The 25913-nt window shown below is 37.3% G+C and overlaps 3 protein-coding genes and 1 long non-coding RNA gene across 4 annotated transcripts in view; 2 read left to right on the top strand and 2 right to left on the bottom strand.

The window, feature by feature from the left end:
- Nucleotides 1-3026, top strand: part of LOC107557981 (tight junction protein ZO-1-like) — a 144069-nt gene extending 141043 nt beyond the window's left edge. Inside the window, exon 30 of the mRNA XM_016241579.1 lies at nucleotides 1723-3026. Coding sequence (XP_016097065.1) covers nucleotides 1723-1817 — 95 coding nt within the window. The 3' untranslated portion in view covers nucleotides 1818-3026. The remainder of the gene's footprint in view (nucleotides 1-1722) is intronic.
- A 261-nt stretch (nucleotides 3027-3287) lies between these two features.
- LOC107557998 (uncharacterized) lies at nucleotides 3288-4551 on the top strand. The gene is made up of 2 exons (XR_001605447.1): nucleotides 3288-3988; nucleotides 4383-4551. It is a non-coding gene; the product is annotated as an uncharacterized lncRNA (long non-coding RNA).
- Nucleotides 4552-6465: 1914 nt separating this feature from the next.
- On the bottom strand, nucleotides 6466-16800 carry LOC107557997 (very long-chain acyl-CoA synthetase-like). The gene is made up of 10 exons (XM_016241600.1): nucleotides 16160-16800; nucleotides 12307-12516; nucleotides 11324-11482; nucleotides 11104-11228; nucleotides 8698-8892; nucleotides 8527-8617; nucleotides 8105-8303; nucleotides 7931-8028; nucleotides 6793-6923; nucleotides 6466-6692 (listed from the first exon to the last, which is right to left on the bottom strand). The coding sequence occupies exons 1-10, from the start codon at nucleotides 16632-16634 to the stop codon at nucleotides 6516-6518; spliced, it is 1860 nt and encodes a 619-aa protein (XP_016097086.1). The 5' UTR covers nucleotides 16635-16800; the 3' UTR covers nucleotides 6466-6515.
- Nucleotides 16801-18156: 1356 nt separating this feature from the next.
- On the bottom strand, nucleotides 18157-24604 carry LOC107557996 (very long-chain acyl-CoA synthetase-like). The gene is made up of 10 exons (XM_016241599.1): nucleotides 23960-24604; nucleotides 22790-22999; nucleotides 22474-22632; nucleotides 21610-21734; nucleotides 20762-20956; nucleotides 20541-20631; nucleotides 20242-20440; nucleotides 19561-19658; nucleotides 18631-18761; nucleotides 18157-18525 (listed from the first exon to the last, which is right to left on the bottom strand). The coding sequence occupies exons 1-10, from the start codon at nucleotides 24483-24485 to the stop codon at nucleotides 18349-18351; spliced, it is 1911 nt and encodes a 636-aa protein (XP_016097085.1). The 5' UTR covers nucleotides 24486-24604; the 3' UTR covers nucleotides 18157-18348.
- Between the last annotated feature and the right edge of the window lie 1309 nt (nucleotides 24605-25913).

Here is a 25913-nt window from a genome sequence, read left to right as displayed (position 1 = left end):
GGCCACGTTTGAGGAAGACAACCATGCCATGTATGAATACAGGAGTCACTCCTGATCTTGTGATGGTTAACATGGTAATGTGGCTGTAAATAAGAAATATAGATGCCAACAAATAAACCATTTGCTATTTTTAACATGTTTTTTGTGAACTAAACTGTGTGTACAGAACTGGATTGTTCAAAAGAGGAGTGACTTAAATTTAGCTGCAGTGTGAAAACGGCATGTCTAAACCATAGACTGCATAAAAACATGGACGTAGTGTCCGTGACGTCACCCGTAAGTTCCTGAAGAGCGTTTTTGAAGCTCAAAGTGGGCGGAGCCGGCCGTCCCCATCTTGGCCACGCGTCACTCCCGGATAATCGAAAATGGGTAAAAAGGCGGGAACTGGTTGCTGAAACCACGCCCCCACCTAGCTCGACGGTGGTGACAGCAGTGGCAATCCACCTGTCACTCAAGTGGCCACACCCTTAATTATGCAGAACTTTAAGGCTTAATATAATTTAAACGGATAAGTTATTAAAAAAATTCTCCCCCCTCACAGTTGTCATGAAGGGCAAAATTAGCTATAAAGACCAAAATCATTTTTTAAACCAGGCTGTAAACATGTTTTTTTCTGCTGTAAAGTTGGGCATTTTAACATGGGGAGTCTATGGGATTGACTCCCTTTTGCAGCCAGCCTCTAGTGGCCAGTTGACGAATTACAGTTTAAGTTACTTCCGTGTTGGCTTCACGAGAGAGAGCGGGAGGTTGCTGCTTGGTCTAAACAGTAATTGGCTTCCTCTGGGAAAATGTTAGAATTGACAACCATATTTAATTTCAGTTGCAGGACTGAATCCATTTATTATGCGTGTACGAATACAGGAGTCACTGCTAATCTAAGCGTGGTGATAATGTGGTGTAAATGAAAAATGGATGCCAACAAATTAAGTTTTTACATTTGATATTTGTAACCTTTTTTTTTTCGAGAGTGAATTTGGTTTTCACACCCATTAACAACAGAACTCTGTGTGTGAACAGAACTCGATTAAGTGCTCAAAAGGGGAGTGACAACTGAGTTAAGCTGCAGTGTGAAAAGGGCATGTCCAAACAAAGTTATTCGGTTCAGGGAATCAAATCCATATTTTATTTGCAAAACTGAATCCTACAAATAATTGTTCTGTCTGTATGAATACTCGCAATGGTTGCCATGGTGATAATGTGGTTGTAAATGACATGTGGATGCTAACAAATTAACCTGATTGCTATTTTTGATGAAAGTTTTCCCGAGAGTAAATTAATTTGTCACTCCCCTAATTAATCGAACAGTGTGTATACAGAACAGCAGTAAGCAACCAAAAATGAGCGACAACTGAATTTAGCTGGAGTGTGAACGAGGGCTGCATGATTAATCAAAATAAAACCCAAATCACAAAGGCTGTGATTTTAATTAAATAAAAATATATGTGCTGCATGTTTCCAAGTGAAGTGAAGTGTTCTTTTACCTGTGAGCAAGACAAATTATTATTACTACTACTAATTTTACAGTGTATACTAATTTTTTATTTCTCACTTTGTTTAATACTTCTATTATAATCATAATTTATCAGAAAAATCACAATTAGATTTTTTTTTTTTCACAAATTGTGCAGCCCTAATGTGAATAGAACGATCTGAATTTTTAGATTATGCCGTTGTGTCTATATGACATTCCTCCTGACGTTCCTCCTGTTGAAATATCCACAGGTGACCCCAAATGCTGGCAAAACAAGTGTCTACCAGGAGACCCCAATTACCTGGTGGGCGCCAACTGTGTGTCCGTGCTGATCGACCACTTCTGAAGAGAGCAACAGCTGGTCTGTTACTGAACGTCAGCGCGCATGGACCCTTCTCCAGTTCTTCTACTCAGGAGGAGGGATTTGCACCACTTTATGAAGTATTAATTCTTCCCTCTTTTCTTTGATGGGCTGAAGCGTCGTTCCCCAAAAATATCTTTGAGAATAGCACTGATGGCACAGTGCTATGGAGCGCTCCTTTTCCTATTCCCTTTGGTTTCCTCTTTTTTTTTTCCCCCCCCCCAAGTTTGGTTTTGCCTTTTTCTTTACCTTTTGGTGCTTGAAGACTTGCAAAAAATTACAAATGAAATCAAACTGCTAATGGAATGCATGACCTGTGCCACAACAGTTGGAAAAATGACCCAATTTTTGACATTTGTAGCCTATTTTACTCTAAATAATTAGAAGTCTTGAACGGAATCGGAAAAAAATAAATGGAAAAATGTATTAGTTTTACGTAATACAAGTGAATCCTACTAATGTGCTCCTAAACAGAAAAGTCAATGTAGAGCTTTTTTGTTTGCAAGGTTGTGTGTTTTTCGTGGAACGCTGTAATGAATTGTCGCGGATCTGGAAAGCATGTCGGTTTCTAGAAAATGAAGAACAATTGAGACTTTTTGAAGTGAAGAACTGATTATTGAAGGAATGTGACTGATGCACTCATCTGCTCATGGACTTCCCTCGGCTAAAAAACAAAACAAATACAAAAAAATGGGCTCTTTCTCACTCGTTTTGAACCGATCTTTTCTAGCGATGTTTTATTGTAGATAAACATTGACTGTGGTTTTCCGAAACTCCTGCTGTCTAGAGATCTATGCATGTGCTATGACTCAGGTCCAAACGCCTGCTACTAAGTTGAGTACACAGACCTACCCATCATACACTGCAAACAGTGATGCCTTATCTGCATTTTTTTGTTACTTTGACCCAAAAGACTAGCAAATGTCGAATTTCTGTTACAGAGGGAAGTTACGAAGGACACAAAACTCACACCATAATGAAGCGGGATATTTAGCACACAAATAATGAAGTCTGATCAACAGGTCTGCTTTTTCACTGCTATGCATATGACGATATACAAGAACACTAGGATATGTTTCAATTACAGCTGTATATATTGTGCTAGCATATGGCCTTGGTTCGCTGTAAATGACCTTTTGTACATCTTTGTTATTTTGTATCAAAACGTAACATGGAAAAAAGTTTCTTAACGGAGGGAAAAAAAAGGAAAACTATAACATTGGTTATGTTTGTATTCCAGTTATACTTCTGAGCCTTGGAATTTACCTTAGCAGTACAGAGAAAATTGAAACAAATAAAAAAAAAAAATTAAATGCAACGAAAAAGGACGTTATCTTTTATACCAACAACATATATACAAACACTACGTAATGGCATTTTTAACAGTTACAGAAACTTTTATTACCTTAGCAGTACAGAGAAAATTGAAACAAATAAAAAAAAAAATTTAAATGCAACGAAAAAGGACGTTATCTTTTATACCAACAACATATATACAAACACTACGTAATGGCATTTTTAACAGTTACAGAAACTTTTATTTACAAACTAGAAAAGTGCTCGGTTTAAATAATTTAAGGATTATGTACTTCAGACGGGTCCGTGTTGGTGGTTGGACCCTGACTTTATTTGTGATACTGGATGCTGTATTGTGTGCCCTGAAATGTATTTTTGTACTAATAGACAGTTTATTAAGGCACATCAGTACGAATTTGTTTTGATATGACGACGCAGCTTCATCCTGGGTTTAGTTCTTTGTGTGGCGACATTCTTTTTGTTCTCTTTTTTTTTCTTCTTTGCAGCACATTTCTAAGTATACAACTGTATTAATAAATTCATTTTAAAGTAAAAATTGTTTTTACTCTTTGACAAACGTGGTGTTGGAGAATCTTGACGATTGTGAAATGGAAATGATGTCAATGACCCCTGTGTTGGGTACAGCAGGAAAGTGGTTCATTTGGGTTTGTGGTTTTAGACATGTTTATTTTTGAGCTCAGAGGTTGATGGGAAGGGAGGTCATGAATTTTGTACACTTGCCCTTTCACCTACTTAAAACAGATACTGCAGCTGATTAGAGTCAATCTCTTGACCAGCTGACGCAAGACCATTGAGAAAACCAGCGGCCAGCTTTCTTAAACGCCATTGTGTCAGCAGAAGTTTAGTTCTTTGTGTGGCGACATTCTTTTTGTTCTCTTTTTTTTTCTTCTTTGCAGCACATTTCTAAGTATACAACTGTATTAATAAATTCATTTTAAAGTAAAAATTGTTTTTACTCTTTGACAAACGTGGTGTTGGAGAATCTTGACGATTGTGAAATGGAAATGATGTCAATGACCCCTGTGTTGGGTACAGCAGGAAAGTGGTTCATTTGGGTTTGTGGTTTTAGACATGTTTATTTTTGAGCTCAGAGGTTGATGGGAAGGGAGGTCATGAATTTTGTACACTTGCCCTTTCACCTACTTAAAACAGATACTGCAGCTGATTAGAGTCAGCTGACGCAAGACCATTGAGAAAACCAGCGGCCAGCTTTCTTAAACGCCATTGTGTCAGCGACTTTTCAACCCATAAAGCAGTGGCTCTCAAATGGTTTGTGGCAAGTGGTGACTCGGAACCACAATTATTTTACTAAAGTAAATAATGTCATTCAAATTGACATTTTAAATTAAATTGTCAGATTTAATTTGAGTGACAAATTTGAGCCAAAATACTAGGGCTGGGTAAAAAAAAAAAAAATTCGATATCTCGATTACAATCGATTCTCATTTTACTGAAATATATCGATTCTTAAATCCCAAGAATCGATTAGTCTAGCCTGTTTTCAGTTAATGGATGGAACGTTGAAGGGCACTTCCAATCCAATATATCGCAATAAGCATTGTGCTTTGGTACTTTTAATATGAAACAAAGTCTCAGATTTCAAATTCTGTCCATTGTATTGCAGTATTCAAACAATAAATGCCGTTTTGGCACTGTTTAATGTGGTGTGACAGATCGCTGTAGCGCCTCAGTTCAACAGATGCAGCAGCGCGAGGCGCACGTGAACTAGTAATCTCCTCCATATTAATGCCAGTTTCAGCACAAAATAAACATGACTAAACATCCGAAGGTAAGTTAAAAGAAAGAGTACAACTTTACAATCTGTATCCTGTCTCGTGTAATCGCTCAATCAGTGTTTCAGCTGCACAAAGACGTCAATATAACGGCTTGTAAACAATATCACGTAAAGTCACATTTACCTCAGAAAAAAAAACATATTCGGTGACCATAAACTCAGTCAGAAAAAATAACTGTGGAGAGGAGCATTTTGCTAAATATATGCACCATATAATATATTCATTATAACTTTTACTGTTCTTCAACGAATTGAAGAGGAAATATTATGTAATTGTAACTTTTATTATAAAAACTTCATTAAGTGTAATTTAAGCAGTTGTATAGCCTAAAAAAATCAGTCAGTTTTAACCTGTAATATTATAGTAATGTAGTACCAACTGACTCGTGTAGATTTTACAGCATTAGTTAAGAGATTTTTTTTTCCTTGAGGAAATTTTCCATGTGTACCAGATATATATCCAAAATAATCGATATTGAATCGAATAGAATCTAATCGCAAGCTTGTGAATGAGAATCGAATTGAATCGTGAAATTTGTGTCAAATTCCAGCCCTATAAAAATAAAAACTTCATTAAGTGTAATTTAAGCAGTTGTATAGCCTAAAAAAATCAGTCAGTTTTAACCTGTAATATTATAGTAATGTAGTACCAACTGACTCGTGTAGATTTTACAGCATTAGTTAAGAGATTTTTTTTTTTCCTTGAGGAAATTTTGCATGTGTACCAGATATATATCCAAAATAATCGATATTGAATCGAATAGAATCTAATCGCAAGCTTGTGAATGAGAATCGAATTGAATCGTGAAATTTGTGTCAAATTCCAGCCCTATAAAATACCATAGCATTTGAACATGGCCTTTGAATTTAGCAAAATACACTATGGAAGCCTTAAAAATGATTTTGCTACGATATGCACGGTTGCCGTTTTTTATTTGTATTTCACATTTTCTCTTCTGACCATGACCCAGATGAGAATCACTGCTTTGAGAGTATATTTAGTGTATCACAATCTTATTAGACTCTATTTAACTCTTCTTACAAATTGAGATTATAAATGAACATTATTAAAAGGTTAAGTAATTAGGCACACGTTTACGCACTTCGTAAAGTACTTATGTAAAACAGTTGACTGTATTGGTCTGTAAAGTTTTCAATCATTCACTGCAATCACTTGTTTTCCCTGAGATTAGTGGTTTGTAGATTTCAAAGTTGTACTGTTAGCTTATTCTATGGATTTTTACAGTTTAATGTCCTGCGACATGATCGACTTGTGAATTTCCGGAGAGAGTGGAATGTATTTCTTTTGCGTCAGGTCCAGAAAGTAGAGAGGATCTCGTATTGAGTTTGGGTCAAAGCCCTCCTCCACCAGCTTCACTTTCTTCATCTTGAAAGTTCCTGTGACTTCCAAGGAATTCTGAAAGACAAATTTGCCATCGAAGAGTATCAGAGAGCCAAGCTGACACTAGAAGAGGATGGTGTCTACCAGCAGGATTTACAGAGGTAAGGCATCATTGAGATTAGTGGTTTGTAGATTTCAAAGTTGTACTGTTAGCTTATTCTATGGATTTTTACAGTTTAATGTCCTGCGACATGATCGACTTGTGAATTTCCGGAGAGAGTGGAATGTATTTCTTTTGCGTCAGGTCCAGAAAGTAGAGAGGATCTCGTATTGAGTTTGGGTCAAAGCCCTCCTCCACCAGCTTCACTTTCTTCATCTTGAAAGTTCCTGTGACTTCCAAGGAATTCTGAAAGACAAATTTGCCATCGAAGAGTATCAGAGAGCCAAGCTTACACTAGAAGAGGATGGTGTCTACCAGCAGGATTTACAGAGGTAAGGCATCATACCTGAATTCGGATGAATCGAGGTCTGGCGTACATTGGAAGATAGTTTGCCAAAACACTGCATGTGTTGACGCAGTCAAACTCTCTGCCCTCTTTCAGTTTCACAGCTGCCATTCCAATCCTTCCTTCATGACCTGAAGATACACGAGATTTTAATGTGAAAATCCAATTAACAACATCCTTTTGACTATACAGTATTTCAATGGATGAGAGCTGAGCAATTTAATGTTTTGGTTCCTTAAAAGAGTTCACTCAAAAATGAAAATTCTGTCATCATTTGCTCACTCCAAACCAGTACAAGCTTCTTTCTTTCTGTTGAACACAAAGAAAGATATTTTGAAGAATGTTGGCAACCAAACAGTTTCTAGTCCCCACTGACCTTCATAATATTTTTTTCCATATTATGGAAGTCAATGGGAACCAAAACCATTTGGTTACCAATATTCTTCAAAATACCTGCTTTAAATGTTCAGCAGAAGAAAGAAATTCATACAGGTTTGGAACAACTTGAGGGTGAGTAAATGAGATTTTTCGGTGAACTATTCCTGAATTGATTATATTATCCTATAATAGAATAGAATGGGGGGGGGCTTAACAGCTTATTATTTTTATTTTAATTAAAGTACCATTTATTGTAGAAAAACTTCTACAATAACAAAATTTCTACAAAAGTTCCTTATTTACAAGTAATTGAACTGATTTCAGTCTCAAGCCCTACATCCTGAATGATTTTGGGTTCACTTTTAAAGTAATTTTGTAAGTGTGGCTCGCAAGTCATGAACAGATTTGATCCAATGGGTGAATCGGATTCAAATTACTAGAAATATTCAAATAATACAGTCTTCCTGTAACTCAAACAGTAGATCACGGCACTATCAACGCCAAAGTCATGGGTTCAATCCCCAAGGAAATCAGCAACTTGAATGCATTATTAGGTCGCTTTCGATAAAAGCATCTGCCAAATGAATGTAATGATACTAAAATAAACTGGCTCATGAAGTGAATCATTAATTAATAAAACTACACTGATCAATGCAGACGTTCAGGAACCATCAATGGAATGAATTACACATCATGAAACCCATTCCATTCCCAACCTCTTACATTTCAAATCATGGCTATTTGCAGATATAACATCTACCTTCAACTTTGACTCCATACACATTGGCCTCCTCAATGCAGTCCACCATCATGAGAATATCTGCCACCTCAGTTGTAGCCACATTCTCTCCTTTCCACCTGCAATTAACAAATGTTAATGCAATGCTTGAAACTCTTAAGTGTGCAAATGATGGTTCAGCTAAAGCTCTGCAACCTGAACGTGTCTCCAACTCGATCATGAAAGTAGACAAAGTTGTCGTGGTCGATCCTCAGCAGATCTCCACTGTTGAAATACAGGTCTCCTTTCACAAACACATCACTGAGTCTCTTCTTCACCGTCTGCTGCTTGTTCCCAGCGTAGCCGACAAAAGGGGTGTGTTTTGTGATTTCCCCAACCAGAAGGCCCACCTCATCTACACAACATTAATATCAACAACTGTAGGACTAAAGCTGCACATGCAACATGTTCAGTGTTAAACATTGACCATTTGTTAAAAACATTGTCATAAAAAGTTAATGGGAGTCTTAAAACCTCAAATACTAGCTTAAACAAACACCTCGTACAATCTTTACTGATGCCACATGGCAATAAAATGAAGTATATCATAAAACCCACCAAATTAGCACCTGACTGACCTTTTCCGACTGGGATACACAGACCCTCAGTGTTCCTCACCGGCTCTTCTTTTTCAATGTCAAACTTAATGATGGCAAAGGGGAAAAACACCTGTGGAATACAATGGCAATCAAGCTGACTTTGCACACTAATGCCTTTCTCAATGATAAGAAATATGTATCGTCACTCACCTTGCTGAGAATATTGATACGACCGACCACTCCGACTTTATCGGTGTAATTGATGAAGCCGACATTTCCTTCTGTGGCGGCATAGAGCTCTCGGACATGAATGCGTCCGAAACGGTTTAGGAACTCTTTCCAGACATCAGCTCGTACGCCATTTCCAATGGCAACCCTCACATTGTGGTCTTGGTCATTGTCTTTCTGCAAAGTGAAAACACAACATCCTGGTTTGTGGTTTTGTCTTTGCACTGTCCCAAAGATTTCACAGAACACAGTAGCTCTGTCCACAATCTAGCAGTAGCCCCTCACTGCAGAACACAAGATCCAGGGGGCGTGGTTGGATCCACATCTAGGGGGTGGAGATTGGTAGGTTTAGGGGTGGAGAAAGGTGGGTTAAGGGATCGGGGGGTGGAGATGGGTAGGTTTAGGTATATGTAAGATGGGAGGAGTTGGCCCTGGATCTTGTGTTCTGCAGTGAGGACCATCTCCAATCTAGTGTGCTACCTTATAAGGGAGCATGCTAACAGTCATAAAACCTCACAAGTGACTGAATCGGACCCCTTTCACATAGTTAGGCCACACCAATAGTGCTCCTGTATGCTGGAAGTTCCTATAGTTCAAATTAGGGCTGGGCAAAAATCGATTTTTCGATTAATCGTTTTTTTTAAATGACATCGATTCGATGTCGATTCTCAAAAGCCACGAATCTTATCTTTTCCGGGATTTATTTCCTTATTGTATTTATTTCCTTATTTATTTCCTAAAATTATGCACATTGAATGATATAAAGCTGGAGGATGTTGATTCTGTTTTAGATTGTAATAAACCACATGGATTTTACAATTTATAGATTCTTGTGTTTCCTGAAAGAAAAAAAACTGATTGTATAAAACACTAAATTTGATATTTGGTGTAATTCGCTTATGCCATTTTGTATATTACTACTTAGACAAACATAAAAATGAAACATAATTCAGTCAATATGAGGAATAAATATTAAATAAATAAATAAAAATCGAGAATCGAATCGAATCGAGAGCTTGCGAATCGAATCGGGATATCTGAATCGATACCCAGCCCTAGTTCAAATAGTAGAGCATCCTTAGCAACACCAAGGTTATGGGTTCGATTCCCATGGAATGCAAGATCTGATAAAATGCACTATATGCTTTGACTGTAAAGCAAGTTGTTTTTTAAAAAAAAATGCATAAATGTAGGAAACTCCTCCCACACTTGGTTCCAATTGAGTTTCGTGTTAGCATGTTGCTAAGCTAACAGGTGCAGTCACCGTTGTTCTGCGAATTTTCACTGGTGAAATCGAGTCATACACAAATACTGAATGAAATGTTCAACTTTAAGTGTTATGCTTTCGCAATGCATTCTGGGATTGCCTTCTCAGTAAGTCTTAAGGTGCATTCACATTTACCATTGTTGGGCAACTTTTGCTGAAATCCAGTCGTTTCAATAGGAATCTATAAGGGTGAAATATTTCCCCACACAGATTTCGCAATGGGCTCCAGTTGGTCACACAGATTCAAAGTCTACTTGGTTTGAAAGTGACTTCTGTGTGAGCTGTGCTTCGAAACCTTTGCGAATCATTTGTTTCGAAACAGTGGTTCGAAGCGCATATCAAAATGCCAAAGTCACGTGATTTCAGTAAGCAAGGCTTCGTTACGTCAGAAACGTTTCGAAATTTCAATAGTTCGCCTTAGGGGGGCGATCTCTGTGAACCGGTGAATCATGCGAGTTAACTCGCCCCGCAGCGGCGAATCACTGCAACAGTGTCTATGGTTTTTATACGATCTCAGATCAGTTTGATGAATTTGTAGACATTTTTAATGAGACGTTTGTGTAATTAAAAGGATGAGTAGTAGTTAATAGTCTCTACTGGCCTGTTTATACAAGCTCTCTATAAAACAAACAAAACGAGCACTTGCAAATTAATAATAATTATTTTAAAGATGCATATTATACAGACACTTCATTTTTAATGGTATTTTATTATTTTTATTGCATTTAATATATTATACTTTCAAGAAAGCATTTGCACTGGGTTTGTAAAAGCTGTTTTTATGCATGTTTTAGCTGAGTTTTGACCAGCAGGCATCACCAGCATGTGGTGTTTCGAGCGCTTCGAAACAGTGAATCGAATTGATTCGAAGCTTTGAAATGGATCGTTTCTCCCATCACTATTCTACACTAGCGACAATGAACCTTTTTTGCCCACAAAATGTAGCTGAAATTTCGGTAATACAGTATGACTGCACTTAAGGCAGTATAATTTTGCTGCCTTCATAACAGAAGTCTAGGCAGCTAACTAGGTTTTGGTACAGAGCTAATGACAGTTCAAGCCCCTAAAAACTAATTATAAAGAGAAATATCTCCACACTTGTAAAACATATGGACTTTTACCTTTGGCATATTGCAGAGGTAGCGCAGTGTTTCACCAATGTACTGCATCACAGTTATGTTGTACTTCCTACAGTCATCCCAGAACTGAGAGGCAGAAAACTTTCTCCGCAGAACCACAGTGTTTCCTGGAGAAAATATTAAAATGTAAGCAGCACTATATAAAACCACCAGACAAGAATTTCTAAATAGAAAAAGTAGCGTACAATATAATCCATTATACCTCTTTCAATGGATCCAACAAGTCCGATGAGGAACCCGGCGCTGTGATACAGAGGCAGATTGATGTAGAATATGTCTTTAGACGTCACTCCACACACACCCTGGATGAACGACGAAGCCCAGACTCTCTCATGGGTCACATACGCTGCTTTAGGAAGACCTCCATAGACCAAAATACCAATGTTATTTAGGGATCCATATTATATTCATACAGAAAAAAACAGTAATATTGTGGAATATTATTAGAATTTAAAGTAACAGTGTTCTATTTTAATATACTTTAAAATATAATTTATTGCTATGATCAAAACTAAATGTTCAGCATCATTACTCCAGTCCTTCAGAAATCATTCTAATATACTGATTTATCATCAATGTTAGAAACAGTTGTGCTGCTTCATATTTTTTTGGAACCCGTGATACTTTTTTCAGGATTCTTTGATGAATAAAAAGTTAAAAAGAACAGCATTTATTCAAAATAGAAATTTTGTAACAATATACACTACCGTTCAAAAGTTTGGGGTCAGCAAACCTTTTTTCTTTTTCTTTTTTTTTTTATTAATACTTTTATTCAGCAAGGATGTGTAAAATTGATAAAAAGTTACAGTAAAGACTTATATTGTTACAAAAGGTTTCTATTTTGAATAAATGCTGTTCTTTTTAACTTTTTATTCATCAAAGAATCCTGAAAAAAGTATCACAGGTTCCATATATAGTATATTAAAATAGAACAGTGTTATTTTAAATTGTAATAATATTTCACGATATTACTGTTTTTTTCTGTATTTTTGATCAAATAAATGCAACCTTGATGAGCATAAGTGTCTTCTTTAAAAAGCAGGCTAATAAAAATCTTACTGATCCCAAACTTTTGAACGGCAGTGTATATTTAGCATTAGCAGTATTGGTCTGCTTTGATATGCTATTCAATGTAATATAACAATAAACTTTACATAATCCACTAAATGTGGCCTTGTCAGATACCTGTAGTGCCAGAAGTGTAGATATACAGTGCTGTAGTCCTGATATGGATGTTGGACCTGAGAGACGGGGACAGCGGCTTATCTGAAGCTTTGGCAATGGCTTGACCGATACACTGAATGCCGTCTGTAGTGCACTCATCTGACAGGAGGTATACAGTTATCCCCTTCTCTTTCAGTGCCGGCAATATCTCCTCAACAGCATCACGAAGCTCTGCGAGAGTAACACTTCACTGCAAAACTCTCCAGAAACTGACACACATGAAAGACTCTGAAACATGTCAACCCTATGAATTATCGTAATCACCATAATTCAGAGGGTTGACATGTTTCAGAGTCTGATTTTCAATATGATATCTGATTTCAACCAAATCTCTGTTAACATTAACAAAAACAGTTTCTGATATCAGGCCTGTTTTGACATGCACAGCACGTGCTTGAGTCCTCTAGGCCAGTGTTTCTCAAACCTTTGTCTTATGTACCCCTTAAACCCATAAGTGGGGCTCAAGTACTGCTTCATTATGTGCTCATTTTCTCATATTATCCACCGGATAATATTTTCAACTCGGAAGTTAGCTATTTCCTATGAATATGCTAGATTTATAGGTAAATAACTAGAGGATTAACAAAGTGCAGTAAATGGTAAAGCTATTTTAGGCTACAAACCTCTGTTTACGGTAATGTATTATTAAAGTATTATTAAATGTAAAAGATTATGCATACCAGTTTGAAACATCAATAAGCATAACAGACTGTTTTTGTACAGCTAAAATAACTGGAAGTGACTGATACCGGAAGCCTCGCACATTAATGGCCGCACACACGCTAAAATAAGGCAGATAATGGATACCAGTTACCGATATTACGATTTATTTAATAAGTTATTTTTGCGAGGGGGGAGTGGGAAAGAGGCAAACTGCCTGGAAGTTCTGCCTTCTGATTGGTTAAAGCAGCGCTTCAGCAGCACGAAAATCAACAATTAAGCGAAACACCTGGGGCCGGTTTCAATAAGGAGGTTCAACCAAAGTCCCTTTAAGACAAGTCATTTCACTCGACGGCCATCTTTGAAATGCCTCTCTGGGATGCAAGTGCAGCTACTATCTCGTTACGAGTGACATGTCGTGGGTATTCTATAGTCTTTGGTTCAACCAACTCAGAGTTGACTAATCCTGAGATGGGAAACTCTTGAGTTCTTGGGTTCAGAACAGCTAAACTGAGTTAGTTCAATCGACTCGGAGTAGGTTGATTCTGAGTTTAGTGCATGCACCACAACTATGAAAAGCCATGATCAATCCACCTTTTTCTTGCTGTAAAAATGGGCACGGCCATTTGTAAACTCTGTGGGTCTAGCTTCCGGTCTCATCCGCGTCCAGCTGTTTTTAGCTGTTCAGAACCGCTCCTTTTGCTGCTTGATATTGAAAATTGATGTGTCTTACCATATTATTTTAATGTATTATCTTAATTATGAACACACTGGTTTGTAGTGCAAACAGTTTTACCGTTTACTGCACGTTGTTATTCTTCTGGTTATTTCCCTACCGCGGCTAATGAACCGGAATCTCGCCCATAGGCTTACTTCCGCGTTGAAGAAAAAGGTGGATAGAGCTCCGAAATTATGATTCACCATGGCAACAGCACCCGACAAAATGATGTCCGCATAATTCACAGTCCGTAACTTAAATTATTTTTAAGCTATTTAACTAATATTAATTTTCATGGTATCCCACAGGCAAAATTAAAAAAGAACAAAAAAAGCAGCCAAACATGAAGTATAATAACATAATTCAGTCAGGTAAAGCTTTAAGCATAAAAGGTTCATGGATGTAAGCTACATGGCTTTACAAACATTTGACATTAAATAAATATCATTCGGTGTCTATTTCAATGTGCAGCAGCTTTTTCCACATAGTCTAATGCTCTTTTCACATAATTAAATGTTCTCTGATCCAAACTGTTGCATTTCTTAATTAGAGTAATGAAATTAACATTTGACTTCTACTCAGCCAACAGCAAGAAGACTCGCAAAATAATAAAATATAAGTATAATAAAAAATATAAGAACAGATGAAGAGGAGATGGCCATAATACCAAGTATTGGAATCCAACAGGAAAAAGAATAACTGTTGCTTTTGTATTTGTAGGAAATAAAGATGACCAAATAAATCTAGCTGTGGTGGTGGTTACGGCGTATATCTCCAGCTACCCTTCCATCTGGCATCCTTCCATTCCATACAGTAATCAGTTTCATTCTGGATGGGTTTGTGCCAAAGAAACTACACAAATATTATATATAAAAAATTTTTTTTAAAAGAGCGTGAGAGCGAGGCACACTTTCCTTACCGCTCTGTCTGCATACAGCGACCTTACTGATGTGCTCTGCATCCACAATGTTATAGAAAAATACCATTTAAAAATGGTACCGTTAAAATAACTCTGCATGTGGATATGGCAAAAAAAAAAATCTAAATAACCCTCTCCCAATGTAAACATAACTCCATGCAGCCTCCTCATCTACAGGATTCAGGATAAAAGGACATGCCGTTTTTGTCGCTTTCACAGTGTTATGCATGTTGCAAATATGTGCTATGAATGAATGTACCAGCGCTGCAAAAAAAGCTTATCTTACTTAGTATTTTTGTCTTGTTGTTTCCAGTCAAAATATCTAAAGATTCTTAAATCAAAATGCATTTTCTACATAAGAAAAATAACATAAGGTATTTAGTCTTTTAAGTGTATTTTTCTTATTTTGCTAATTATCTGCCAATCGGGTAAGAAAAATAATATTGTTTCCATTTGCATTAAGATTATTTTCTTGTTTTCCTAAATGCATCTACTTCTGGAAGGCCAAATAAAGTGCTTTTGCTTTCGCCTAGAAATACATAGCGTCTCCCTGACATGCTGCTTCAATACTAACTGCGGTTACTGAAACCACGCCTTCTTTCTTTGCGTGCACATTTGGGCGGCATTATGCTAATATTTCCACATAGTGAGGTATATATGTGGGGGCGTGTTAGAACAAGCCATTTTAGGGGGGCGTGGCAGAGTCTTAACTTTGATAAAGAATATCTCTTTGGTTTTGAGACTTTAGTCTTTGCAACTTCAGGGATCTTATCTATGCACAATCAGCTTGTAACACTCCAAAGAGAAAGGAAAACTTGAAATCGCATCATATGACCCCTTTAAGAAAACCTGCTCCCGACCTCTCTTATAAGGTATAAGCTACCTCTCTTTCAGAAACGGGCTTGACTTGCCCTGCTTTCTGGGGTTTGACAAACCTCCCATTCTGAAACGGAAAACCCAAAGTTTCCCTCATTTCGGGGTTAACATACTCGGAGTTAACTTTAACCTCCTTTCTGAAACGGGCCTCTGGTCATATATCGCTGCGCGCAGGAACTATATCTTGTGGCGGAAGGATGCCAGTTAATCAATTTACTAAATAACATGCTTTTTTATTATTACATTTTTATATTTTTACCCTCAATATTTTTATATGTAGTAACCTTTTATATAAGAAATAATACAGCCGAAACCCTGATAGATGTAACGAATATAGTCAGTAATAAGCACGCTGCACCTAACAACACCCTTTTTAATAGTGACTATATTCGTAATATAGCCGAATACGACCTCTTCTACTATATTGCGTAAGTGGCTATCTTTTGACAGTCCCACTTTTAAAAGTCATAATTTCTGTTTTACATGTTTAAGAAAGCAAAGTATTTATCAAAAGTAGGCACGCATGTAGAAAATGGTTGGAAATGAGTGCAAAGGCTTCACAGCATGACATTCCGATGCGACAGTAGCTGCTGTTCGTGGATAGTAGCTCTACTGACTGACGGTGTATAGCTAGATCTCACCGGCAGCTGCTAGAAGCACGCTCGCGCCGCAGCAGGAGAAGCAGTGAAGCAGTGATTTGGATCTGATGTTGAAGTTCAGGAGTGCTGCGGGACAGCCGAGCTTAGCCAGGCCGAGCCAGGTCCACACGAAGCGGGGCTCGTTGCCCAGGAACAGCGCGACGGTGTCCCCTTCTCTGAGCCCAGCCTCCGAGCGCAGCGCATTCGCTACTTTGTTACTCTCCTTATCCACCTCCTCATAAGAGTGAGTCTTCCCCTCGAAATGAATGAACTCTTTTCGCGGGTGTTTCTTCACCGCGTCCAAAAAGCAGTCCACAATACTATAGAACGGAGTTTTCCTTTTGTATACAATTAATCGGATCCCGCATCCAAGAGCCCTGTACATATACACGCAGTCCTGGAAAAAATATGGGAAGAAAGTTGTCAGCAGCGCGGGGAGAAGAGCCAAGCCCGCGAGGAGAGTGATCCACACATACATGTTTCCTAGAGTTTGGAAAACACAGGGGTTTTGAGATTAACTATATGCCATAGCCTGACACCGCTTCCAGTCTTAAAATTCATGGGCCACATTCTCGAAATACAAGTTCAGCCCCTTTGGGGCTCCAGAGAGAGATTATTTCATTCTGATCCACCCCCGACTCAAGAGCCTCGTCGGGTTGCCAGATCCTAAATCAAAGCGGTGCCCTGTTTACACACGCTTTTAATATGAATAAAAATAGTTTGAATAGTTCATTCAAATAATGAACTGTGATTTGTGGTTAAGTTGTAGGTTTTTAAAATTAAGGGAAATTATGCTGAATTTGTTTCTGCAGACATTGCTTGTATTTTAATATATTTTGTGTGTACAAATTGCTTGTTGCTAGAATATTTTCATGTTACATCTGGGGCATGTTCAAGCTCAAACCGGTGTGCACCGTTTTGCTACGGTTTCCGGTTTGAACGACATGTTTCCTGGAAACGGTGTGCAACGGGGTTTGAGATGCGTTTTCTCTTGTTTGGTGGGTGTGTAAAACATGTCAGCACAATCAGCAGCAACATGTATGTAAACCACGCGGTATTAAAGAGACAGCTCGCACAATGTAACTAACATCCAAATAAATTCACAATTGCAAGTATATTGTTTGCACGTTTATAAAACGTTTTGCACCGTTTTTGTCGGGGCTGAACGCAGCCCTGGTAAACGTCTGTTAAGAGTATTATCTTCCAATCAAAGATTTTAGATTTGTTGACAATTGTGTTGAGGGGACCAATTAAAATTGTGTTAGTTTCTATGTTGCTACGGTTGTACACTAAACTCAAAACATATTTTGAGCTCCTCGGTTTACAGTAGTTAAGCACTGAGGAGAAAAAAAAAGATTTATTGTGTGTTCATGTTTAATTCCATGCAGTGGCACTAAATAATTATATATTAGTTAGGTCATCATATTATAGAAACGTATTATGTGAGCTGATATTCAAATTATTTAAAGACTTCTTTCGATTTAAACAACTTCTGTGAGAATTTATGGAGCATTTCTTATTAATTTCAATATTTCATGTTCAAATACTCCCCAACTATTGATATTAAACATAATAAAATCAAATATTGTATTAATTAATACTGACAATTACATTTAAAATGTCACAACATTCACTTTTTTTAAAATTATTATTACTTGTAATTACACTTTCCACTCAAATTGTTATAGAAAAAATATATATTTAGTGCAGGAGTATTTTAAACTCACAATATGGCAACCCTCATCCAATTCAGCCTTTGAGACATGAGCAAGTGGGAGGGTTTCTCTGGGAAACAATCATCTTACAGCAAACTCTTAAGAAATGATTTGTTCACTGCAGACTACAGGAGAAAGAGAGTATCAAATTCTTAGAGAGACTTTTCAGACTGACAATCAAGTACTTATAATTTTTTTAATTGTCTTTTTAAACAATATTGCCAAACAATAGTATGATACAAAAAAAAACTTGTGAAAGGATCTTATTTAGAAAATATTTTTTTACACCATAATTTGTTGAACTTACATTTGTCTTTGGTATGGACAATATATATATATATATGCACATACATTTTTTTGTGTTATTTGTGATCTCTGGACAGTTACTATCTTGTAAGTGTAAATTTAAAATCAGGAGTCTGAACAAATAAAAGATCAGATTTTTTCATTATATATTATAACAAAGAATACTGCGCTTCACAATCTGAAGCGACCGTTCAGTATCGACTGATATGCGTCACGTGTCAGAGGTCTGTAGCTTTTCAGCGTCTCATCTAAAACAAACAGAAGGTCCGTGATTACAGCAGGGTTGAAGCCCTCCTCTACCAGCTTCCCTTTCAGCAGTTTGAAGGTGCAAGTCACATCCAAACAATCCTGTAATGAGAAATCCTTTCACTTATTTGAGAAATATGAAAGAGTACATAAATATTTTGATACTACCAAGGGATCATGCATTCAGAAAGAGCATTATGACGTTACCTGAATCCTTATGAAACGTGGTCTGGCATAAGAGGGGAGGTAAGTGGTCACATGACTAAAAATGACTTCGGGCTCAAACTGATGGTCTTTCTTTAGTGTGATGGTAGCCATTCCTGTCCTCCCCTCATACCCTTCAAATAAAAAAAAAAACATCAACAGCGTCACTAATATGGGTGAGAATATCAACTGGATGGTTTAAAGGGATAGTTAACCCAAAAATTAAAGTTTGCTGAAACTCACCCCAAGGCCATTCAAGATGTAGATGAGTTTGTTTCCTTATCTGAACCTAGAGATTCTGAGAAATGTAGCATTACATCAGTTGCTCACCAGTGGATCCTCTGCAGTGAATGGGTGCCGTCAGAATGAGAGTCCAAACAGCTGATAAAAACATCACAATAATCCACAAGTAATACTAGTCTATAATCCCTAATAACGCTTCTTCCAGTAAAAAAGTCCATCCACTGTTGTCCTAACATCATAATCCATGCACGTATATGTTTAGATCTGTTTTGGACGGTTTTCACTTGTAAACGGTACTTGATCTGTGCATATTCATCTCCTGATTCAGACAAGACGACTTTTTCACTGGATGAAGCAATATCATGGATAGAGGACTCATAAAAAAGTGTTAATGGATTTGTTTCTTACAAACACGCAGCTTTTTGCTTCACAAGACATTAACTGATGGGCTGGAGTGGTGTGGATTACTTGTGGATTATTGTGATTGTGATGTGGACTCTCATTCTGACGGCACCCATTCACTGCAGAGGATCCACTGATGAACAAGTGATGTAATGCTACATTTCTCCAAATCTGTTCCCACGAAGAATCAAACTCATCTACATCTTGGATGTTCTGAGGATGAGTAAATTTTCAGCTAATTGAAATTTCTGTATGAACGGTTTTAAAAGGAGTAAAATAGCAATGAACCTGACACTGTAACTCCGTATGTGTTTGCTTCCTCAATACTCGTTGCCATAGTCAGGATGTCGGACACTTCATTTGTGGAAACATTTTCCCCTTTCCACCTGAGATTAAGAGGACCATGCATTTAAGATTGGGCTATTTGATTGTAATGTTAAAGCTGTAACTTCTGCTTTAAAGTAGAGCAATAGGGCTGGCCAATTCCAAAAGGTTTGGAATCAACTTCGATTCTGATTCCTGGTTCTGGAATTGACTCTGGAATCAATGTGGTTTTCAAATCGTTTATTTATTTATTTGTAACATTAGAGTTACATGTTCACTAAATCTTGCTCTGGCTACATGATAAACTGTAATGGCTTACATCCTTATTGTATTCATCCTAATATTCACTGATTATTAGACACCTAGAACAAATGTGTTTGTGCATCAGTGTCTGTATTGCATGTTTTATTTCATTGTAGGAGACCGAATTGAATTGGACTTCTCATCAGTATAGTGAGCAACTGAGAGGCATATTAATGATTAGCTCTGTTGAACTATTGGAGAGGAGTCAAATCCCTTTGATGGAATCAATTCCAACCTTTGGAATTTAAATGCAATGCAACCTTTCCCAATGCCTTAAAATTGATTATTTTTGGAATCGATTCCCAGCCTTATAGAACAACAATTTTAATGGCATTTTTTCACCTAAAAGTGTCGCCCACCCGATCCTGGAAGTAGATGAAGTTTTCGTGGTCTGTCCTGAACAGATCTCCAGAGTTGAAGTAAACATCGCCCTTCTCAAACACACTGTAGAGTTTCTTCTTCTCGGTCTGTTTGGGATCCCTGGCATATCCAGCAAATTGGGCCTTCTGGGTAATCTTTGATACTAGTAGGCCTGTCTCACCTGTATAACAGTCAATGACACATTAATGACATTCTTCAAAGTAAAAAGCAAACAATTTTGCTTTATTAATCTATGTTATGCATACAAACATTTTACTTGCCTTCAGCTACTTCTATGCAAAATCCATCTGCGTTTCTCACAGGCTCCTCTCGTTCTTGGTCAAACTTAACCAATGCATATGGATAGAGTTTCTGAAACAATATTCAGAAATGTTCAGACAATTTCAAGATTTTAGAACAGCTCTCATTTCTCTACTTCTGATTTCTCTAACTTGATGAATTCCGAGTAAAAGAGTAAAGACCACATTCAGAATAAATCTACCTTATGAAAAAAATTCACTCTACCAATGGCCCCGATTTTCCCAGAGTAGTTCAAAAAGCCCAAGGTTCCTTCAGTTGAGCCGTAAAACTCTTTGATGTCAACACTGCCGAATCTGCTTATGAACGTCCTCCACACCTCTGGTCTGATCCCGTTCCCTAGGGCCATTCTAACGTTGTGTACTTGGTCGCTAACACGCTTGTAAGCGTGTACGAGAGAACAAAGATGAGAAAACAGCCTAATATGTACGGCAAACAGAGCAGTGCAGACAATGGAGTGGAGAGTGGGGTAGAATGTGTCACCAACAAAACTGTGCATTCATATACAGCTGTCTGTGATTGAGAAGATTATATAAGAATGCATTACAACAACAACAAAAAGTTAATTTTGTCACGTTTTTGTCATGTCACAGTTCTCAAAAACGTACCTGTGTGCCAGATGCCTCAGGTAAATTGTCATAGAAGTGACAGTCTTTATTGCATCCAAATGTCGTTGTTTAGCCCAATAAAGGATCTTTATTCTTTTCTCTCATGAATTTAACATGAAAAAATATACTACAATAAAATATTTAAAATCATATAAACAACTAATTTGAGTTCATATTTTTATTTGATGTAAACTGTTCACATATTCCAGGTGATAATGATTTAACATACACTACTGTTAACTTTTTCTTTACTCCATGGCCAGAGGGCAACTTCAAAAGATTGGCTCAGCTTACCCCACATCAGAGGGCAACCAACACAACCTTCTTTTCAATGTACAGTAGATGACATAAAATAAAATAAAAATAATAATAAAAGACAAAGATTTGGTGGTTTGCTGTTTGGCTTCTTAAAATGTTCAAATACCTTTGGTGTATTGCAGAGGTAGCGCATTGTTTCTCCAATATACTGTATCACAGTCACATTATATTTTCTGCAGTCATCCCAGAACTGAGAGGAAGAAAACTTGCTCTTCAGGACAACAGTGGCTCCTGAATACAAAACAAACCAAAGCATAAAACAAAAGGGAAAAAGCCCAAACCCATGAAAGCATGTACACATGCATACAAAAAAAATCAACATCCAGGAAAGCACGTACACAAAAAAGCAAAGCAAAACAAAATGAAAGTCAGCATCCATGAAAGCACATGCAAAACAAATCAACATTTATGAAAGCACGCGCACACACACACACACAAACAAATCAACATCCAGGAAAGCACGTACACAAAAAAGTAAAGCAAAACAAAACGAAAAGTCAGCATCCATGAAAGCACGTACACACAAAATAAAGCAAAGCAAAACAAAATCAACATCCATTAAAGCATGTACAAATACACTAGTGCTGTCAAACGATTAATCGCATCCAAAATAAAAGTTTGTTTACATAATATGAGTGTGTACTGTGTATATTTATTATGTATATATATCAATACAAACACATGCATGTATATATATATATTTTTTAAGTTTTGTTTAAATATATATATATATATAAATATATATACACATGTAAATATTTTCAAAATATATACTGTATGTGTGTGTATTTATATATATATATATATATATATACATAATAAATATACACAGCACACATACATATATTATGTAAACAAAAACTTTTATTTTGGTAGCGATTAATCATTTGACAGCACTAAAATACACAAAACAAAACATTTTTTGGGGGGGATTACCAACACAAAATACAAAAGAAAAAAAATCTCACACCTCTTTCAATAGCACCGCCGAATCCAATAGCAAAGCCGGCACTGTGATACAAGGGAAGGCAGATGTACACCACATCATCAGACTTCACACCACAAATGGAAAAAAAGGAGGCAATGGCCCACAACCTCAGCTGAGCAATCACTGCTGCCTTAGGAAGACCTGCAGGGGACACGGCTCATGAAACCCACGGCTTCACTCGTTTATTAATTACAGATGTGTCATTCTGCTGACACTTCTATTTATTCTCTCTAGTGCAAAATCATCTTCAGTCAAAAATAGAGTACAATAATGCATCAGTCACTGAATTCTATCCTACCTGTCGTGCCTGACGTGTAGATGTACGCCGCTGGGCTGCTCAATGTGATGTTGGCCCTCAGGTCTGCAGGAATAAGCTCATCTGAGGCCTGCGCGATCTTGTCTGTAAGACTCTTCATTCCCTCAGTGGTCACATGGTCAGTCAGTATATAGACCGAGATTCCCTGCTCTCTCAGAGCGGGCAGCACCTCCTCAACAGCATCCTGCAGTTCTACATGAGGGGTTTTCATTACATTAGGTGTGCATTACACAATTTGAATGCACAGCTTGGAGGCAAAGAATGATGGAAGCATGTATCTGCCATGGGATAAATAAAAAAGTTTATATCTCACAGTTCAGACTTTTTTATTTCAGAATTGCAAGAATAAGTCAGAATTGTGAAATACAAACTCAGTATTGCGTGATGTTAATTCACAATTGCGAGAAAAGTCTGAATTGTGAGCTATAAATTCACAACTGCGAGAAATGCAGTGAGAATTGCGAGAAACAAACGTTCAATTCGGAGATAAAAAATAGAATTGCGAGATAGATTTGAAAATAACTTGCAACTGAGTTGCCAGATGTTAACTTGCAATTGCGAGATATAAACGTGCAATTCTGAAAAAATAAAATCAAAATGAGAATTACGACAGAAGTTTTTATTTTTTATTATGTGGCGGAAAAAACAAAAAACAAAGCAAACATGCAATAAATAAATACATAAAAAAAACTGCAAGAAATAAATTGCGAGACGTAAACTTAGAACTGTAAAACAAATTAGATAAAAAGTACAAATTACTTTTATTTATTTGTTTTTTTTACCCGAAATTACGCAACTATCTGACTAAGACCCGGGTCAGACAGAACGTGTTTTTCAGGTTTTTCAGGCATAAACGGCACGTAAAACACCCACTGACAATAGAAAACAATTTAAAGAAGGGGCCTCTCACTGCAAAAAACGCGTTGTTTCTCAGAACACACTGCACTAACTTAGCCAAGAAACATATCCAGACGTTTGGGTCACTATAGTTCATTTCATCCCTGTTAATAAATGTTAATAATAGTGTGGAGACAGACAGGTCAAGGACATCACAGATACTACAAGTCAACAGCTTTACAGTGAATACAGTTACTACATCAAGCACTGACTGCATCTGACAAATAAAGCCTTGAACTGGAGAAGTCACAGTACCTGCACCAGCTATCAGCACAGTGGCCCCACAGCAGGTGAAGCAGTGCAGAAGTGATTTGGATCGGATGTTATGATTGAGAAGAGCAGCAGAACATCCGATCTTGGCCAAAGCCAACCATATCCACAAGAACATGGGCTCATTTCCTAGGAGGAGCGCAACTGTATCTCCTTCATGAAGATCTGCGTGCTTCAACAAACTCCTCGCGATCTTATTACTCCGTTTATCCGACTGCGCATACGAGTAGGTTTGATCCTGGAACCGGATGAACGCTTTGTGTGGGTTCTTCTGAACCGAATCCAAGAACCGATCCACTAAGGTATAGAAAGGTTTGGATTTGAGATATTTAGTGGTACGGTATATGGCTACTGCTATCCGACGCACGTACGTGGCCTCTTTGATAAAGTAAGGATAACGGAATCTTAATGCAAATAAAAGTAAAACAGCACTTACAATAAACCAAAACATCATGAGATCCGATTCCGTTCCGCTAAACCTACTTTCTAACAGAGCGCAGCATTTAGACATAAAGTGCAGTGTAGGCGGTGCTTCGTTTAGTGGGAATGGACACAGACTGGAGCAGATGGTTATGAAATGAAGCGAGATTGACGAATAGAAAGCATTTGAACAGTTCGCGACGCTGTAAACTACAACACTGTAAACACGTAGACAACCCTGTTAGCTTATTAGTTCTCTTTTAAAGTAATTAATAATACCATACCGTTCTAAGAAATCAAGCAGCTATCCCCTTATCCTGTGTTGATTTCCCCTCATATCTGGCAGAAAACCCTAGGAACACAAACAAATGATGTTCAGTTCAACATTGTTCAGAAATGTTCTCGCGTTTCTTGTGAGTGGAAAGACATGAGTCAATAAATGATGGCAGGATTGTCCATTTCCCCCGTAAAATGTCAACCCTGTTACTATTATGTTGTATAGTAAATGTTTGTAGAAAGTGGATGTTTGTAGTAAGTTCACAACGTGAAAGAAAACGGTTACCTTTAATACCTGCATATATATTATATATGCATTTAGCTTGAGATGTCATGTTAATAAATAGTTCATTAAAGGGGTCATATGATGCGATTTCAAGTTTTCCTTTCTCTTTGGAGTGTTACAAGCATAGAGGACCTACAATAATGTACAGTATTTGAAAAATAATGTGTTTTTTGAACATTAAAGCATATCAACATATTCTGTTACACCAAATACACAAAATAATGATCTTTAAAAAAGCATCATGTGACCCCTTTAATACTTAAATGCATTACTTACCTAATATTTCATGATACAGTATATTGTGATATAGTGCATATAGTAAAGAATCGAGACAAAGATTTGATTCCTTCTGCGTCAACCATCATTTCATTTCAATTACTCTATAAATTATATTGTGATAATAGCAACTTTTTTCAGGAAGTTAATTATTTAAAGAAAAGCTTAAAGGGTTAGTTCACCCAAAAATCGCCCTCATGTCGTTCTAAACCCGTAAGACCTCCGTTCATCTTTGGAAACACAAATGAAGATATTTTTGATGAATTCTGAGAGCTCTCTGACCCTCCCATAGACGGCAATGTAACTACCACGATCAAGGGCCAGAAACATAACAAGGAGATCAGTAAAATAATCCATGTGACATCAGGGGTTCAACCGTAATTTTACGAAGCTACGAGAATACTTTTTGTACGCAAAGAAAACTAAAATAATGACTTTATTCAACAATTTGTCTCCTCCGCGTCACCCCGGTGCCATTTTGGAGAATATCCGCTGAAAGTAAACAGCGTATGTTGTTCTGTGTCAGCTGCGTCACACCGATACGTTTTCTACGTTGTTTACGCTTTGATTTGAACGAAAACAACTTATCCGTGTCAGAGAGCTCTCAGAATTCATCAAAAATATCTTAAATTGTGTTCTGAAGATGAACGAAGGTCTTACGGGTTTGGAACAACATGAGGG

This window comes from Sinocyclocheilus grahami, unplaced genomic scaffold (genome assembly GCF_001515645.1).
Source record: "Sinocyclocheilus grahami isolate Dianchi unplaced genomic scaffold, SAMN03320097.WGS_v1.1 scaffold627.1, whole genome shotgun sequence".
Lineage (NCBI taxonomy): Eukaryota > Metazoa > Chordata > Actinopteri > Cypriniformes > Cyprinidae > Sinocyclocheilus > Sinocyclocheilus grahami.
The sequence above is the reverse complement of the archived record's forward strand: the minus strand, read 5'-3'. Positions and strand labels throughout refer to the sequence as shown.